Here is a 19,379-nt window from a genome sequence, read left to right as displayed (position 1 = left end):
GGTCGCTTTACATTACATGTAGGCATGTGTGTAAATGTGTGTGTGTGTTTATGGCAGGGGGTGAGGGGGTAAATTACACTGAATTTCAATAAAAACTAATTTCATTACATTCACTTTACTCTCATTTTATTATTACTGAGGTCGTTCAGAATCACCTGAGATGTTGATATGTTATGCAAAATAATACTTAAATATGCCTACAGTACTATAACTATCCATTTCAAGTTGAAAAGAGGAGTGAATATTTGTTCAGTCTCAAAATATCCTTTTTGATACAGTTCAATGGTCGTCTATGGAATACATGAACGAATAATTCCTAATGGATCACATATCATTTGAAAGAGCCATTTCCAATCTTTAAATAGAAAGAAACTTACAATGAACACTCATTAGTTTTCAAGTTATTCTTGGTTATTTGAAATGTTTCTCAAATTGCCCATTTCTTTCGGAATTCCCAGGAATCTGGAGCATTGTTGTAAAATTCTGTTGGGGTCTAGAGGGTTAAGCAGAGAGGTGGGGATCGTGGGATGTGGTGGCCCAAAAAGAAAGATAGTGATGAGGTTTTACCTCACTCGAATCACTGTGGTGTACAGTGCAATGTGAACAGCTTTCTGATGTGAACCCTATTTTATACATCCTTTGCAATTTGAAATGAGTTCTGTGAAGTACTATATACTCAATGAGTTGTAAAATAGCGTTTTTAGATATGATACAAATGTTTTTGCAAATTTGGGTCCAGAAGTTGGCATCAGGAGTGATGGATGCATCTTTTTCCCATTTTATGGATGACATTGAAGATGTCTGGTCTGATTTTACTATTATTCTACATAATTTGGACAGCAGTTTTTTTGGGGGGGAATATAAATGAGCTGTGAAGATAATGGAGAGAGTTCTAAGTGGGTGGGTGTGAATTTTAGTTGACTTTTTAGCACATATTACAATTTAGTTACTTGATTGTCACCGCACTCATTTGTGCTATTCTTGGTTGTAAACTGTGAAAAACAATGAGATTGTTTTACGTAAATAAGGTTCAAGACAGTCCTTTTCATCACAGCCAAGCCACCAGGTAGAGTGGAAGCAGGGGACTTTTAATGCAAGTGTCTCGGAGGTGTGCATTTTCTGCAGAGGCTCGTGTTGTTGAGTGTCTGAAGAGAATCAGTTAGACGTGACCAGTTAGTCTGGAATAAGGAGCGTTGCAACACAGAGGTGAGAGCAAACATGATGTTATGGCTTTCTGTTCTTCCAACAAACAGTTTGTCTTTTCCCTGCTGACACTGAAAAGATGCCAAAAAGCCTCCACTGTCCAGCCTTTAGCTGTTTTAAGACGCCAAGACAATCAGTTTGGAGCAGAAAAAGGCCATTTCTTTACCAGCAGCAGGGTGACGCCAGACTGTATTGACAATGTCTACACTGATAGCAATAAGGTACTCAGACCAAGGCAAAGAGAGAATCCCAAATAACACTTAGTGCTTTTTACTTTGGGACCAAGTAGGCAATTCTTCTCAACACCAGAACTAATCAATGAGTCACTAAATGAAAGAGGGGAAGTAAAGAAAGTGCAAAGGGAGGAGGAAAAGTAAATTTCTCAACATTAGATCTGATCAATGATGGTGAGAAGAGCAAAGGATGGGAAGAAGGAAGAAAGAAAGAAATTAGCCATCTTTTTCAAGAGGATGAACCATGTTTTTGGATGGAAAAAAACAAAAACAGGGGAAGGTCAAAACGGCAAAATAAATCTGAAAAGAAGAGATAAGAAGAGGGATGAGATGAGATGAGATGAAATGACAGTAAGTCATAGATCAGGCTGATTAATGTTAGGCTCATTGTACGGATTTAAGCCTCAAACACAGAGACACACAGTTCACGTCTGAGGTTGATTGCAGAATGGAGTCTCTTAAGTAAATCAAATGTTGTGGCAGGCTCCATACAAAGAGGCTGGGAGACAGAGGGAGAGCCAGACAAAGAGATGGAGGAAAATGGAGTTAAAGGAAAAGGGTGGACGAGAAACAGAGTGTGTATGTGTGTTCGAGCTAATGCATTGTTCTGATGATGTAATGAACCAGATTGAGGGAATATTTGGGAAATTGTTTTTATAAAGGGCTTGCACTTTATATTAACCCCTTTCTGTGTTTTTTTCCAATGATTGTGTGGTAAGCCTAAACAACATTGATCAAATTAGTGAAATAAATTGAAATGTTTTTATTTGTGTTTAACTTGCTTTAGAAAATGAAAAATAACAAAACTAAAACATAGTTTGTGCATATGGATCCTTTGCTTAATAGTCCTACATCTGATGCTGCCAATTATCCCCAGGAGTCACATGTTTAGTTCAATGAAGTCCACTTAAGTGTAAGATTAAAGCAGAATCTGGCTGTCCTCAGGCAGTATGTGGAACTCCATTTTGCCCTTGATGCAGCCATTAGTGTGTGATTGATTTGAATATCTTCTGCGTTTATAGAGTATAGATAGATAGATAAGATGAACTGTAGTGTATGTGTGAATGGGTTCATTAGAAACACACAAGGTTAGAAAGCCACTATATAAATCAGAAGCATTTCATTTCCATTTTCTTCTGGTGATTTGAATCTCTTCTCTCATTACTCCTCTGTAGGGCTGCGCAATGATGGCAAAAATCATTCCAAAAAGTCCTGATTATCAAACACTATCATGCATTTTTTTTGAGAACATCTTGGCTCTTTCTTTTCAACACTGTGACTTTAAATGTTGCAGTGGTTTCCTTATGTCTTTGAGAGCTGGGTGGATGGACAGTTGCATTGTAAAACGTGTCCTTAATGGGTAATTGTGCTTTGTGTCAAGTTTTTTTTTATCATAGACCACTTTGTGAGGGAAATTCATCTGGTTGAAAAACTTGGTTGTGATACCCTGAGATGCAGCTTCTACTGTCTAACTGCATTTTTGGGTGTTCAGAAGCTGACTCCTTGAAACCAAAGTCTTTTCAGACAACTGACTTTCTTTTATATCCTACTGACCCAAGGACGCCTCTTTGCCATTTTCTATGAGTTAATGCCTTCCCAAATAACTCCAGAAGTGCATAGTTCTCAGCATGAGCAGCTGACATATTGTACCAGGCAGAATGTGCTGCTTTGACAACACAAAACAAGACACCCCAATGGGGCATGCCACACAATAATCATTTTTGGTCAAATTTTAGCCTTACTCATATGACAAACTTCTTTTTTTCTGCTGGTAAAGCTCCAGCTTCAGAAAAACTGTAAATAAGTGCACACTAACCTGAAATTCAGTAAACAGGGTAGCCTCAAGCAGCTTAATTATTGTGGATGTTACTTATCTTCGTATTAAATTTGATTTTAAGAAAATACAACTTTCTTTGTCAATGACATGGCTAAAATGAGCAAGTTAAAGAAAAGATCTAGTGAGTGGGAGTGAATGAATTGGAGAAAGATGATGACATGGCCAGAGAAGGAAGGGAGTGTGGATGAGGGGTCAGTGCACTGGTGCCACAGGCAGGGTGGAGAATGTGGCGGACTGATGAAAGGTTCTGGGGTGAGTGCAAGATGAAACGGGGAAGAAAGAGGTCAAAGAAAGACTATGGTCGGATTAGAAAAGAGGGGATGGACATGTAACAACTTAGTTACATACTTAGTTAGTTAGTTAGTTAGTTACGTTAGTTGATACCATTCTCTGCCCTAAACTTCAGTGCTTTATGTCCATCTTTTAATTTGATTATGCTAACTTTCCCCACCATCAGTGAGCGTATCCTTCCCCTTGCATTTGTGTATTGATTCAAATAGTTTTATTGGCACAAAAGTCACTTATGTATTTATTTAAAGCTATTTTTCATTACTACTGTGGAAGAGAAACTGAATCACTTACCAGAGTGATGTCATTATGTATCTGAGGTAACTCCATAAAATTCTACATAATTAATTATGTGTGCTTTTAATTGATGTAGTTTTGAATCTAGCTTTCTTTCTTTCCATCAGTCTATAGTATTGCAGAACTCATTTTAAAAATCTCATTTTTGTTGCTACTTTGAGCGATCTAAAACAGTATCATGTCATTTTATAGGCTGGATTTAATAGTTTGAATCCCTTACAGTAATGATCAGTGTTGGTCAAGTTACTTTTAAAAAGTAATTAGTTATAGTTACTGCTCCCAAAAAGTAATTGAGTAAGTAACTCAGTTACCACATTGTAAAAGTAATTAGTTACTCAGCAAAGTAACTGTGGCGTTATTTTTTGTGTTCTATAACGCTGTTACGTTCTATAACATCTTTAACATTAAATATGTTTATATTAACTGATTGAATTCATTCAAGGTAAACACAAGAAACTTGTGCTAAAGGGAAAAAAATGGACTCAGTGAATATATCCCTATACTCCCTATATAGAAGATATAAAAACACTATATACAGTAATTTAGAATATTCTGTATTTATTTGAACTCTATAGATTGCAGCCTGCCATATGATGCATAGAAAGAAATTAATAAATCAATTCTGACCCGAAAAATCGAGTGTTGTTTGTTTCGAGTTCGCCACTTTATATTCTCAGTAACGATAACGGCATTGTAACGATGGGGAAAGTAATTAATTAGATTACTCCGTTACTGGAAAAATAACGCCGTTAGTAACGCCGTTATACTTAAACGCAGTTACTCCCAACACTGGTAATGATAATTCAATTCTTTTAAAAAATCATGACGTTTTATACTTCTTTTGATCGCATGTGTTTTTTTTAATCACCTTTGTTTATTATGTTAAACAAAGGCAAACCGTATGTGGATCATCAAGTTATTCAAATCCAGATTATTCAAGAGTCAGTTTATAAATGTGTTTTCAATACCCGATCAGTTGGATTTTTTTTCTATCTGATTTCAGCCTCTCTCCTTTTGAATAGAGTTGATTTTCTGGTATCTAAGATCAGCCAATGCAAATGTATGCTACACACTGTTTCTAACAGGACCAGAGCACCGGCAGGCTAATATTCCCATCACCTTTGTTAAATGGTAATGTGAAATGACATATCGGCTGATGGTAATCCCAACTTCCGGCTTTTTTTCTGCAGACTTCATGGTAAATCAGTCATGCCTGTTATCATGTAGAAAACAAAAGGGGGCATGTCAGCGTTTTAAAAGAAGCCACCTTCAAGATGGAAATTGGGAATATTACTCAAAACCACCGAGTTAGAGCTGGAAAATTACTGCAAGGTGTATCTGATATCATTTTGTGAGGAACTTTGCTATCAATAAAGTCTGCACCTGTATGCCAGTAAGTGACTGGGACTGAGGTCTGTTTGTCAGTGGGACGCAGTGCAGATGCAACTGTTACTGGTCCAGCTGGAAGGAAGGACTCCCTCACACCTTGCTGGAGAAAATACTTTTAAATAACACAAGGTTTTGCTCACTACCTGTACTCCTGTTTTTATTTTTTAAAAGCCTACTTCTTCGGGTGTAAATTGCTTTGATTTATGGAAATATGTTGTTGAGTAAATGACATTGTAGACACTTTCGAGGACTGCTTGTGACTAAGAGGGTTATTCTGCTAATTCTGCCATTAAAATGGTCTTGGAGTAGCCATTGTCAGTCATGGCCAACTAGTGCAACTTATTACAGTTTCCCTTTAACTTGTGCTCTTCTCCCCCTTTGTTGCCCCATCCCATGATGGTTTTTTTCCAAGCTTCCTCTTTCTCTCTCTGCTTTCACTTTGCCTTAAAGGCTCCATGTCTGTCACTTTACATTCCTTTTGTTCGGGTCTTTGCTGGTGTCCCCGACTGTCTCTCCACATCTCGCTCACTTTAAAGGGTGATGTGTCTCGTCAGATGCTGCAGCCATAAACACACCTCCACCTACAGAAACAGCTTACAGGGAATGATGGAGAGACAAAGCACAACCGTAACTCCAGCACACTTTAGCTTGGCAAATGGGCAGATGGTTTCTCAGGGGCCCGAGAGCTGCTGTGCCCAAATCATTTTAGGGGGGGGTCTTCTTTTGCAGCTTAGCAACAATTTAGATGATGATGCCACACACACCATTAGCAGGTAACACAGGAGAGCTATCTCTTAGTAGACACTATGGACAGGAACTCACAACCAACAGTTCAACATCTGGGGGGGGGGCTCTCCTCAGTGTTAACCAGCACTGTGGTCCCTCTCCTGCACTGCTTATTCTGTCTACAGTCTGTGTCAGCCCTCTGTCATCATCTGACCCATCACAGCAACGTCATCAATAAGGCTGGGCTTTGTTTTAACCTCCACAACATGGTGTTGTGCTTTAAAAGCTTATGTTACATGTCATCACCACATTAAAAATGTAAGTAAAGTGGGACTGAGAGTCAGGACTTATCCGTGCTATCAGCCATCAGTGGCACGAGCAGGAGGAACTTTATCTGGTTCATATTTGTTCTTACATGGTTATTATTTGGTTTAATTCCCATAAAACCAAGTCAACATAATTTTGTTGTCATATTACATTAATACCATTCCAATGGAGCTATGGTACTTTCAGAACACCCCATCGCTGACTCTAGTTTTTCTTTTTTTTTAGTCTGATTCATGAGAGGGGCACTTTCTACCTAATTGCCACAAAGGCTGCCCACAGCAAGGGCAAGGGCCCTGCCTCGCTCGCCTCTCCTTGCTGGGAGTCCAGAGGTGGAATGAGTTTTCATGCTTCAAGAAACAGTCTTAATTCTTCTACTGACCCCTTTCACCGTGTCGATGACTCTTTCACTTTCTACAGGAAAGTTTCCTCTCTCTCTAAATGTGTCATTTCCGCTCTCCTTTTGTCTTTGCCTGCCTCAGCCGCTCGCTGTGCCTCTCTTCTCCATTTGTTGTCGTCCTGTCTCATCTAAATTGCACAGACCATGTGTGATTTTTTTAATTCACTTTTTGCGTCATGTCCGGTCTTTCTGAACCTGCTTTTCTCCTCTCTCGTGTTCCCTTTTCCATCAGCAGTGATGAACGCAGAGCTCCATCCCCTCTGTCGGTTATATGTCACAGTGTTGCTGGGGGGGGGCAGTCTCATGTGGAACCATCTGACCCGTGGGCTGCTTTCAGTTTAGTTGCTGCTGTTTTGGTTCTTTTCGCTTTATTGTGTTTTGGAAAAGGCAGAAGTCAAAGTAAACAAAGAAATTAAGGGACAGAGGTCCGTTTCACGAAGCAGGTTTAGAGTTTATTAACCCTGAAATGAGGGAAACCCTGAGTTTTCCGTTTCACAAAGGGAGGTAACTCAACCCCGAGAAAGAGGGGTAACTCTAGCCTGTTTCACAAAGAGAGGTAACTAAAGCTCTTGGTCAGTTACCGTAGTAACAGACTCTATGAACCTAACCTGGTCGGGACCAGGTTTTATTCAAAAAATATTACTACACAATATTACACCAGCAGCATGTCAGTCTGTGTTATTCATCAGAGACCAGAGGTGGGTATAGTAGCCAAAAATTGTACTCAAGTAAAAGTACTGTTACTTCAGAATAATATGACTCAAGTAAAAGTAAAAAGAGTAAAAAAGTGCTCGGTGAAAAAACTACTCAAGTACTGAGTAACTGTTGAGTAACGTCTGATTTATTTGTAAACACGAGCATTCAATCAGACAGACATAAATACTAAATAATCATCTTTAGGCAAATTAGAGTTCATCCAATTGATAAAATAAATTAAAATGAATTAATTACAAAATAGCTTAAATTAAAATAATCCAGGTAAATTCAAGAACTTCAATAAAAAATAAAAGAGACTTAGGAAATGTTTAAAACATATGTAACCCATATGTAACCTAAAAAACAAACATTCACCTATCCATGGGGGAAAAACGAGTTTAGGAAACTTACCGCTACATGTTTCCTCAAGTTAGATGTTGAGTTTCTGCTGAAATGTGCGTTTGTTTTGGTTGACACAGAAGACACATAATGTAGCTGCTGTTTGGCACTCTTTGTAAGGTAAACATGCTTTCAGTATGAGGCCTCGGGCCCGTTGCACAAAAGTAGGATAAGGGATTAAGCGGGGATATGTTGGCTATCCTGGATCAACTTATCCGTGATCCGGTTGCACAAAAGTAGGATAAGGGAAGTGGGATATGTTCAGACGTAAGTTACCATGGAGATTTATTCTGTGAAGCTAGCCTGCTCCAGACCAGGCTAAGTTCCAGGATCTATTTAATTTCATTCCTTATCTCAGTCAGCGGTCGCCACAAATGGAAACCAATATTTATTCCACTGCCTAGAACATATTGTTAAAACGTTTAACTATACCCACTATCATTATTGAAACATTTGTGATCATTAATTACAATCATTTTAGATAACTGATGATTTTAGATGAACTTGCAATCATTAGATAATTTAGTTTCCCCACAGACTACACATAAAGTACATCACCATATAAATATAAATACACATTAGAGAGTACCATGATGTTCCTTTATTGAACAAGGATGAATCAAAGCAAGTAAACCATCAGCTCCTTTAAAAACTGAAGTCACACAGTGCTCTACATGACAAAAAGCACAGAATCAAAGCATGCAGTTTGAGACAAACTGTTTGTAAAAATGGGCTATACAAATAAAATTGCCTTGCCTATACAGCACAAAAACCTAACAAAAATTCCTCTGCCATTGCAGGCCCAACTTAAATCAACATGCATATTAATTAAAATAATTTAACACATATTGGTCTCTGACCAGCCGACCACAGTCGTCATCCGGGAAGATGGCAGGACTGTCCCAGTCTATGAGAGCTGGCACTCTGGGGGCCCTCTCCTTTCTCAGGCAGGCCACATTCTGGAGGACAGCACAGGCCACAATGATATCACATGCCCTGTCTGGGCTGACTATCAGGTGGTTCAGACACTGAAAGCGTGCCTTCAGTAGGCCAAATGTCATTTCGATCCGGGCCCTTGTTCTGGCATGGGCATGGTTGTATGCCAGTTGTGCCTCCAGAGGGTCCGCAAATGGAGTGAGCAGAAAAGGCTGGCAGGCATACCCTCTGTCACCCAGCAATACACCCAGGAATTCACCTGTGAATACAAAATGTTACCATCACAACCTCATAAGTAGTGACAGTCTTAACACAGCCATTATGTTAAAAGTGGTTGTCAATAGAGGTTCTGTGGCTCACCTTGTGATAGGCGCCGACAGATCTCCGAGTTCCGAAACACTCGGGAGTCGTGGACCGAGCCGGGCCACAACATTACTGAACAAATAGTCAGCATTGCAGACCATCTGAAATGATGAGATGTTAAACCAATTAATGCACAGTACAGGCAATGTGTGGGCAGGCACATTCTTAATAAAAAGTACACTTGTTTAGTATTTGTCAGGGGACTTCCCATTCTGCAGGATGTTCTTATATTTTACTTTGACTTGCTGCCAAGTCCGTTTTGGCCCAGTCATGTTAAATCTACACACACAAAAACACACGCACACACACAATGAAACAGTGGAGGAGCATGGAGTTACATTTAGATAGTTTCACACATGCAGTCAATTTCAACTTATTCATAATCAAAGTAGGCTACAAATATGTTTTCAAATATGTTAATTAACATTTGATTTGGATTGTAGCCTAATTGTGATAGTTTCAGTAGAGTGGTGAGTGTGTATTTGTGCACTACTTACGCATTCAGGCGGTCAGCAATGGTTTGCCACGCTTGCTCCCTTTGTTTTTTAACTGTGGCAGTATTTCCTTTTTGTTTCATTTTCTCCTTCACCTCTTCATATGCTTCCATTAATAGTTCTTGCTCCGCTGAGGAGAAATATGCCGCCCTTGTTGCCATGGTGAATCAGTGAATCTATGATCGATCGTGGGGTCTATTTAAGCAAGCCGTGTGCAGCACTTATCCAGGATCGGTTTCACCTGGCTTGATGAATCCGTGTCTGCTCATCCTGGCTTGGCCTTTGTGCAACCAACTAAGCCTGGGCGCCCATGTTTTGGATTCCTTGAACCTGGCTAAGTAATTCATCCTGGATGTCTAAATCCTACTTTTGTGCAACGGGCCCCTCGTCTGCGTCTTCATTTCCCACCGTTGATTCTGACATTTTTCATCTGTTTCTTTGTTTGTTTGCCACGACTGCTAATGCTAAAGCTAACCCGTCCCGCCGCTGAGATTGAGTATGGTCATGTGACCAGACTGCACGGCTACGTCTGATTGGTGGAACACAGTCAGGTGGTAGAGCCTTTGGCGGAAGTCTCTCTCTCTGTCAGAATAAAACATTAAAATGAGGCGTACGCGGGGGGATAAAAATAATGAGGCGTAGAATACCAAAGAGGTAAGAAGAAAAGTAACCAGCTCATTGTAGCCTAATGTAGCGGAGTAAGAGGACAGCTTCTGCTGCACACATCTACTCAAGTAAAAGTAAAAAGTATAGAGATTTAAAACTACTCCTGGAAGTATAATGTTTTCAAAAACTTACTCAAGTAAATGTAATGGAGTAAATGTAACTCGTTACTACCCACCTCTGTCAGAGACTGAAATATAAACCATCAGTTCATCAGCACCATCTCTGCCTCGTAGAGGAGGCCTCAGTTAGGCATAGCAGTTACGTTTCAAACTAACATGGAAATAAGCTCTTCCTGCGTGAAAATGTTTGATACGTTTAATGCCAAAATCTTCTAAGTTTGCAGCCTTTTGAAAAGTTCCCTTCCTGTCTTGCAGTTTATGTTGTGCATGTATTTACTTCAAATCAGAAAAGGCTGTTTTCGAGATAAATTAGAACATTTCATTTTTTTGTGATGTCTTGTAGTTTCCACTATTGCTCATCACATATATCAGAGCATGTGAAAACATGCAGTCGTATTCTTGTTAGATTCTGTAAAATGACATCAAATTTACTTTAAGTTGCTTTATATTTTGGGGTTTCCTCTGAAGGCATCTGTCTCTTCAACACACTGGTGAATTGGTGCCACCTAAAGCTGGATTTATAGTTGACGCGGCGCGGACGGCAAGTGGTGTCAAAATGACGTTTCAAGCCTGGCGCCATGAAAAGGCGGCGCGTTGTCGTGCACCAGTCCAAATTTGTAGCTTGGCGCGGGGAGACGACAAACTGGATGGACCAACTGGAAACCAGGCTCACGGCTGACGGTTGTGTCATGTAAAATACTTTGTGCAATTATTTGTAAATATATGATGTCGTTAGGAATTTGCTGTTGTTTCATTCACTGGAAGCGGCTTTGAGTATAATGAAAAGTGCTATATAAAACCCATCTATTATTATTATTATTATTATTATTATTATTATTGTTGCATCCTGGAAGGTAACGATAATTCCCAAGTGTGTCCACTGAAGCACACTATTTCATAACAAACAAAGAAAAGGTAAGACAATACACTTGAAAGTTCTAAACAATATTCGAAGTACTATATCAGACTATAATGTTGAGAAGACACCTATTTGCAAAAAAAAAATTGCAACTACTGGCACATCGACTCACGCCACTATAACACCATGACGTCATCAACACCGCTCGCGCGAGCCATTGCCACAACCATGCCGGAAGCCAGTTAACAGAATTGAATTTGGATTTATTTATTGCAAGTTGATACCACCTTTCAGAAACAAAGGATCGTCAGTTGAAAAGTCATGTGTAAAAGAGGCTATTGCCAAGCTAGGTTAGTGAGAAGACGAACTGATTACAGATATATTGCAAGCAACACTGCAATAGTGTGATATTTATATTCATGTGTTACTAGTACTCACTATGCAATGTTAAAAGGGAGAATATGAGGCTTTTTAGCTCTGGAACCAAACTGCACCTATGGGAAAATAGATGGCCAACTCTATTCATTATTTATTTATTGTTCTTAATTATTCTTTTAACATGACCCTCCTTGTTGCATGATAGTTTACACACAATGAGTTCTACTCGGATAGTCTTCCTGGATTTAATGTGGCCTGTTAGTATGTCACAGTATACATTAAGAGATACATAAAAAACTGACTTTCCTTCATCACCAGTTTCATTTCTTTTCGTTTCACTAATCTCTTTAGTGTCTTCATGCTAGAGTGCATTATTCAATATTTCTCATAATCTGTTGCCCTTTTTTTTTGTCTTCACTTCTGATCTGTCTTATTTTCATCTTTTCATCATCGGGTGTATATATTTACATTTCTACTGAAATCAAACACATAGTATGCTCCAAAGCCATTAAAAATCCATTGTTTACTGAAAGCACAAGGGGGCTTTGAGTGTGTTTGCGTGATTGCTTTATTATTATTATTACTATTGCTATTATTACTGTTATTATTATCATCATCATTATTATTATTTGTATTGTTATTGTTATTATTACTGTTGTTATTATTATTATCATCATCATTATTATTGTTATTATCATCACCATCATTATTTTTTATTGTTATTATTGTTATTATTAGTATTATAATCATTATAATTGTTATAATGATTATAATATCATCATTATTATTATGATTATATTATTATCATAATCATTGTTATTATTATCGGTAGTATTATTATTATTATGATCATCATCGTAATTATTATTATTATTGTTGTCGCCGGTATTATTATTATTATTATTATTATTATAACCTTTATTTGACAAAGAAAGTCTCATTGATATACAGATCTCTTTTGCAAAAGGGTTAGTTATCTCTGGCAAAGACAGCATCTGGAAGAAATCCCATCTCTCTATTTAACCCGTTCAGACCTAAAGCTTTGTACAAGAAAAAATATATATATAGAAACATGAAATTAAAGTCATTTTTATTTCAGAGCTTTTGTTATAAACTGGTTACTGACTTTGCCCACATATTATGCATCTCGAGAATGTTGGTGCAGGTCACTCCAGGTCATGATGGGTTGATGAATCAAACACAAATTATCCTAACAATGTTGTGGTTTTTTTTTTAACAGTGACCAAACAATTTCTTTTGTTTGGTCACTGTTAAATAACAACAACAACAACAAGACACCAAGACACCAAGAATGCTGATGAACAGCATTGGTAAAAGTAGAATGAGCATTTGTGTGCGGTTTGCTTCCTGGTGTAAGGCCCTTAGAAACCCACTGATTGAGTTCTCTTGCTCAGTTATGAAGCTTTTTCAGACGAATTAAACACGTGGAAATCCAAATTAATTATTACCTTGCTTATTAGAAATCCACATGATAGAAAATTGAGAACCTTTGCTCAGCTTAAAGTAGCATATGACATTGAAGAAAAAGACTTTTGAAATATGTGCAAATAAGATCACTGTAAGAGCCATTCTTAAGTTTAAAGAATAATGGAACCAAAGGAAACTCAACCTGTTTTAATCACTACAATCACAATTAAGCAAATACTTTGGAGAAGCTGTAGTCATACCCAGAACAACAGACAATGAAACAAAGCAATTACCTGACAAAAAGCAAAAATTGCATCAAAACTATATAAATTTATAAACAATACATCAGAAAATAATTGTAACACGTTTCAAAGAAACTTGGAAACAGATTTAGACGGGGCTTTAAAAACTGAAGTATTGGATTATGTCTAGAAAACCTTTGACATTTGGATATTTCCAAAACAGTGAAGAACAGAATGATAAATTACAATTTTATTTACATATTTTACCCCCGTTCCACTGCACAATATGGGTATCACCGATTCCAATATTTGTTGGCACTGCAAACTGTCAGGTGGGTGTGAAGGGAGGATGCGGATGCAGACTTCTTGGATTAAAAAAAAACTTAATTTATTTTCTCAACAAAAGGTTTTAACAGAAAACGCGGCCGAGCCGGATATCAAAAAACTAGAGGAGACTATAAGAAAATAAACAAGACTGTGAAAAAACAAACAAAAGACTTGACTTGACTTGACTTTGACATGAATAAATACGTTGCTTACTATGACCTGGAGCATCGATGACGGGAAGAATCTGACAAGGAGCATGAAAAGACCTGGGGACTAAATACTGTGGTGATTGATTAGGGATTGAGTGCAGCTGATGGGGAAAACACAGGTGAGGGACGTGAGGCTGATGGCAGGGAAGGAGAGGGCGGCGTGACATGAAAACTAAACAAGACCTGAACCTAAAACATGAGAAAAAAAACTAAACTAAGACATGAACTATAAACCAAAACATGACCTAAAACTCGTGACATAAGTCCATGGCGTTACACAAACAAGATCAGATTATGTCGTATCGTCTGATTTGGTCATGCAGTATGAAAAAAAACATTTTGGTAAAATGCTTTACAATCTTTCGGTAAAATTGTTGGTTGCACTCTTCATTTTGATGCAGCTTTATGCCTTTTGAACTGTAATGTTAATGGAGCATTGTCCATAGTTCACAAACAAATTGTAATAACTGGACGTATTACAGCTAAAAGAGCGATGGCAAAGAAGTGGAAGGATGCAGATTAACTGAAAGATGGAATGTGGCTGCAGATGTTCTTAGAAATTATCTCCATGGAAGGTACTGCGTCCCATCCATCTGACCTTTATGATGGGACAATAGTCGTGGAAAACTATAATGCATATTAATATTCCCAACTTTTCGAGAATTTTGAGACAGAACTCTGTGGCAGTGTATATTGGTCCACGTCTCTCTATGCATTTGGCTCCAGGTATGCATATTTAATGCTATACATATTGGTTTCTATCCAAATATCTATCGGGCTCAGTCTCCAATCTGTCATCCTACACCTCCCTCCTAAAACACCCTCCACATTTGGTGTTTTGTGTGTTTCTTTACTATTTGATTAATTTAATTTACTGTGTATCGTGTTGATTCAATTCAATTCAGTTTTATTTATATCGCGCCAAATCACAACAAATGTCATCTCAAGGCACTCAGTGATACACTCCAATTCAAGCCAATTAGAGTCCAATTCATTGTAATCGTAATCCAATCAAATACAATTAATTAAATTAAAAATTAGTCCAATTCATTCATATAGAGCCAATTCAAAAACAAATTCCGACCCAAGGAAACCAACAGATTGCACTGAAACTTGTCTTCAGTCCAATCTCCCGTCCTGAGCGTGCCTGAGGCGACTGTGGAGAGAAACGACTCCCTTTGAACAGGAAGAAACCTCTGGCAGAACCAGAACCAGGAAGGGTGGCCATCCGCCTCCACCAGCTGGGGTTTGAGAGGAAAGAAAAGAGGGGACAACAAACACTGTAACACCATTCACATAATATAGTTTCTTTTTCTCCACTGTGTATAGACATGTGCTGGTATATAAGTATATAGCTGTCTTTCTTCAGGTTGTTGATGTAGTTTAAGAAAGAAAAACAAAGAATATGCGTTTGGGATTTATGATGAGGATTTATGATCCCGCTGCACTGAGCTACACGATGCCGTTCTTGTATGTGATTTCAGATTGGATGTCATCCTTTATACAATAAATGGGCTGTAGATATTGGTAATCACTGTTGCCAAACTGCTTAATTTTTTCTCTGGATATCTGCCTCGGTATTCTGTCTGATTGGAACCATGTTCGAGTTGGATGTCACTTAGAAGACAATTTATTATTGTATATATAATATACAATAAATATAGTCAGGAGTTAATGATGCCTTGAAACTGTAACAAATTCTTGTGTGTGTGTGTGTGTTGCATTTAGCATGAAGCCTTAAAGAATTGCATTACTGGAACAGTTACCCAGTTGGCAGTGCAGCATATCGCTGTGCTTCCTCTCCAGCCAAAATGTCTTCCTGAATGAATCTCTTACACCTCTCAACTACTGTTTATATCTTCTTTCCTCGTTCTGTGATTTCTGTTCTCTCCAGTGTGGGCTGTAGAGACAAAATAAGATCAGGTTGGGAAATGGAGATACGATGCTGTTTAGGCCAATCAAATCTAGCGTTGCCATTCATTTCCCTCAGAGCTCCCGGACAGGACAGAGCAGGAAAAGAAAAGAAAAGAAAAGAAAAAGGAAAAGTTTCAGTCAGGTCAGCTTTGAGCAAATATTTGTAGAGCAGCCTAGTGACTGATCAGTATCCATTCTGGCTGAACTCAGTACAATTCTAAATTACAGTTCTCAACACCTTCATATTGTAATGAAGTTTCCACAGTGAAGAATTGCTGACTTCAGCTGTTTCTTCTGATCAGTCAGAATCAGGTTAAATTGGCCAACTGTATAACACACGCATCATTTGATTCTGGTGTTTTGTGCCCATGTAACAGTACAATAAATTATGGTCAGTGAAGACAGGATAGAGTACATTTATTTCCCATATGGTCATGCTAGTATGCCCCCTGGCAGTGGAGGCAGTTGCAGAATGGAATTGGTGGATGTGTTTAGTTGGTGGTTTTAGACATATATGTGGTACATTCTTTGAACCATCCTCTCATCTGTTGTTGACAGAAAACCCATCAAACCATCATGGACCAGCCTTGCCTCCGTTGCCCCCCTCTCACCGCCAGCAGCCATCAGTTACAGCTCTCAACCAAGTCTTGAGCTCCACGCACCACGCTGGCCAGTCTCTGAATTCGTCACGGCAACTAACTCCATCTACTGGAAGCCCGGCCCCTGTGGCTGGCCAATCACCAGCCGAACTGCAGACCACATCCCCCGAGAGTGTCCCGCTGCAAGACAGCTGGGTTTTGGGTAGCAATGTGCCTCTGGAAACAAGGTAAGTCTCATTTTATCTCTTAATGACATTTCTGTTTCTATTACTCATCTGATTTATCTGGTACTTTAACCTCAACTGGAAACCAAGTGTTAGTGAGAGTACATGCTCCTATGGTTCTCCTGTGCTGCTGACTGTTTGCTCAAACAGGTCCCCAGTCGTACAAATGTGGTCTGTTTTCCAGAGCTTCTTTGGTATGACCACAGGCTGAAGCATGGTAAATCCACTGGAGAAATCAAAGAATGGGAACCTCACAGTTCTGCCAGCTTGCTCATTACAACTCCAGCTCCAGGGTTGTAAGTGTCAAACTGCTTTAGGCTCAGATGGTTGCTTACTTGATCATTTTGGTTGTCCAGTTACATGGGACATCTGACCTTTAGTTGTTAAGGGCAGATAGATGGTACAGGAACTGGGAATGTTGTCTTCAACCTTTTCTTCTTTCAAGTAGTGCTGGACGGTATACCTGTTCACACCGAATACCGGTTTATAATTTCGTTATGATATGAATTTTTAATATACCGCCATACCGGTGTATTTAGGGGGAACGCTGCGTCGCGCGACATTGTTTGAGACGGGACCCTTTTCAGTGTTGCGCTTCTAAACACGCATGTTTACTGTCTGGGTGCGAAGTGGTAATAAGCACTTGCGTTACGCGAAGGTGAAGGTGGATAGGATAGACATGGAAAGTACCCAAATTGAAGCTGCAGAACTAGTAGAACATGCTGACACAGAAGAACTTGTGCCAAAAAAAGGAGCCGTGTCTGTAGTTTGGAAGTTTTTTGGTTTAAAAAAATCCGACGTCGGCCAAACAACCATTTTATGCAAGTGTTGTCGGGCTACAATTGTCGCTGGAGGTGGCAACACGAGCAATTTGCTCCATCACCTTAGCCGTAAGCATGTCTTAGAATATCAAGAATGCATGAAGTTAAGGTCAGCACCCGCCACATCAGCAGGTAACACGGGGAAATTATTGCAAGTTGCACTACTTTTTTGTATTGATTTTCATAAAAGATGTTTGAAATTTGCACAGTAAAAGTTCTGTATTTTGACTGCAATTGTGTTTGCATTCCGATTCCTCATTTCATTAGAATCATGAGTAGCACTTCTTTGTAAACAGCATCATTTTGTGGGGCGTTATTCTATGACGGTAAAATAGACCATCCTAAGTTAATCTACTGCAGTAATTCTGTTCTCAATCTGTAGAAAATGCTGTGAACACCTAATTATGCATGAAAAAAAAATACCGTGATATACCGTGATACCGTGATACCGTGAAAAAATACCGTGATATGTATTTTTGGTCATACCGCCCAGCACTACTTTCAAGATTAAAAAGGTGTTGCAGAATTATATGTTTATGTGTGAAAGTACAGAGGCAACAGGATCAGCAGTGGATCCACTGCTGATGCACTTACTGATACCAATTTATGTCATTATGTGTGTGTGTGTGTGTGTGTGTGTGTGTGTGTGTGTACATATAATACATCATATACATATATATATATATATATATACATATGAATAAAGCAGGATGTTGTTCACTGGCTATTATCATAACTTTAGACATGCCAATTCAATTTTCTACTTTCCAGTTTTGTGAGAGCACACACACACACACACACACACACGCAAACACGCACACACACACACACACACGCACGCACGGACACAACAGCATAGTTCTAATCCTTCTTGTTTTGTTCCCATTGTTACTAACTCAAAGGCCCAGTGTAAATAGTACTAATGTGATGTAAATGCAGGTTCTAGATGATGGCCTATCAGATTAGTTATGGTTGGCATAATGCTACTCTTAGCTAAGCGGACTTTGGTTACAGTCATTTTACACTCGATTATCCTCATTCTCTCACTCTCTGCTTTTACGGACGTGCAGTTGTACAATCGTACAAATACAAAGTCCGCTTTCAACCTTGATATTTTGTGTGCTTTCGTGGAGTTCCATGATTAAGATACACCAATTGCACTGTTACTTCAAGTACTTCAAACTCTGTTGTTTAATTCCATCAATTAGTCAGCAATATGAAGCTGACTAATGTGCACAGTTGTTGAGAAGGAAACATCAGGTGACATTAAGAGAGGCTGTAGCTCAGGAGTCAGCGCTTTGACTCCAGGCTTCTCTGGGCCACATGTCGAAGTGTCCTTGGGCAAAAAAACACTGAACCCCACGTTACCTACCGCTGTGTCTGTGTATGAATTAGAACAAAAATGAGTGAATGAAATGGGAAAGCGCTTTGAGTGACCAGAAAAGCACTATACACATACAGTCCATTTACCATTTGAGCTTTGGCTGTGCTAAAGTTAGCACAACAGAACATTGAAGCACATGGTTTGCATGCTAAATTAGGCATCTTTGATTATAGCATGTTCTTTATAATGCACGTCATCATTTACATTATTAAGAAATAACAACCACATCCCTGCACATCCAGATTCAATTGAATATTATTCTTATTTGCTTATTTTTTAGAGAATTAATTTTTTTCCAATAAAATGATTTCATATTTCGTTGACATTTAATTTCTTCATCACTATTATTTACCCTTTGCATTTTCTCCCCATTTCAATTCAATTCAATTCATTTTTATTTATATAGAGCCAAATACAACAAATGTCATCTCAAGGCACTTAGATAATAAAGTCCAATTCAATTTTTCCCTATGTCCATTTATTTCCATAGTTCTGTTTTCATTTTCCTGCTTAAATTAAGCAAAGAGAAAAATAATAAGGAACTGAATAAATAGAAGTAAGAAATAAAAATGAAATGACAAAATAAATGAATGATAAATAATTGTAGTTAAAAATAGAATACAA

At 38.6% G+C, this 19,379-nt stretch overlaps 1 protein-coding gene across 3 annotated transcripts in view; it reads left to right on the top strand.

Moving 5' to 3' along the window:
* tenm3 (teneurin transmembrane protein 3) overlaps window positions 1-19,379 on the top strand; it is a 204,043-nt gene that overhangs the window by 40,035 nt on the left and 144,629 nt on the right. For all 3 annotated transcript variants that reach the window (XM_075464209.1, XM_075464208.1, XM_075464210.1), the window contains one exon: window positions 16,286-16,553. In XM_075464209.1, the coding sequence (XP_075320324.1) occupies window positions 16,286-16,553 (268 nt within the window). The remainder of the gene's footprint in view (window positions 1-16,285; window positions 16,554-19,379) is intronic.

The sequence above is a fragment of the Odontesthes bonariensis genome, chromosome 4, assembly GCF_027942865.1.
Source record: "Odontesthes bonariensis isolate fOdoBon6 chromosome 4, fOdoBon6.hap1, whole genome shotgun sequence".
Taxonomy (NCBI): domain Eukaryota; kingdom Metazoa; phylum Chordata; class Actinopteri; order Atheriniformes; family Atherinopsidae; genus Odontesthes; species Odontesthes bonariensis.
This window is presented reverse-complemented; position numbering and strand designations above follow the sequence as displayed.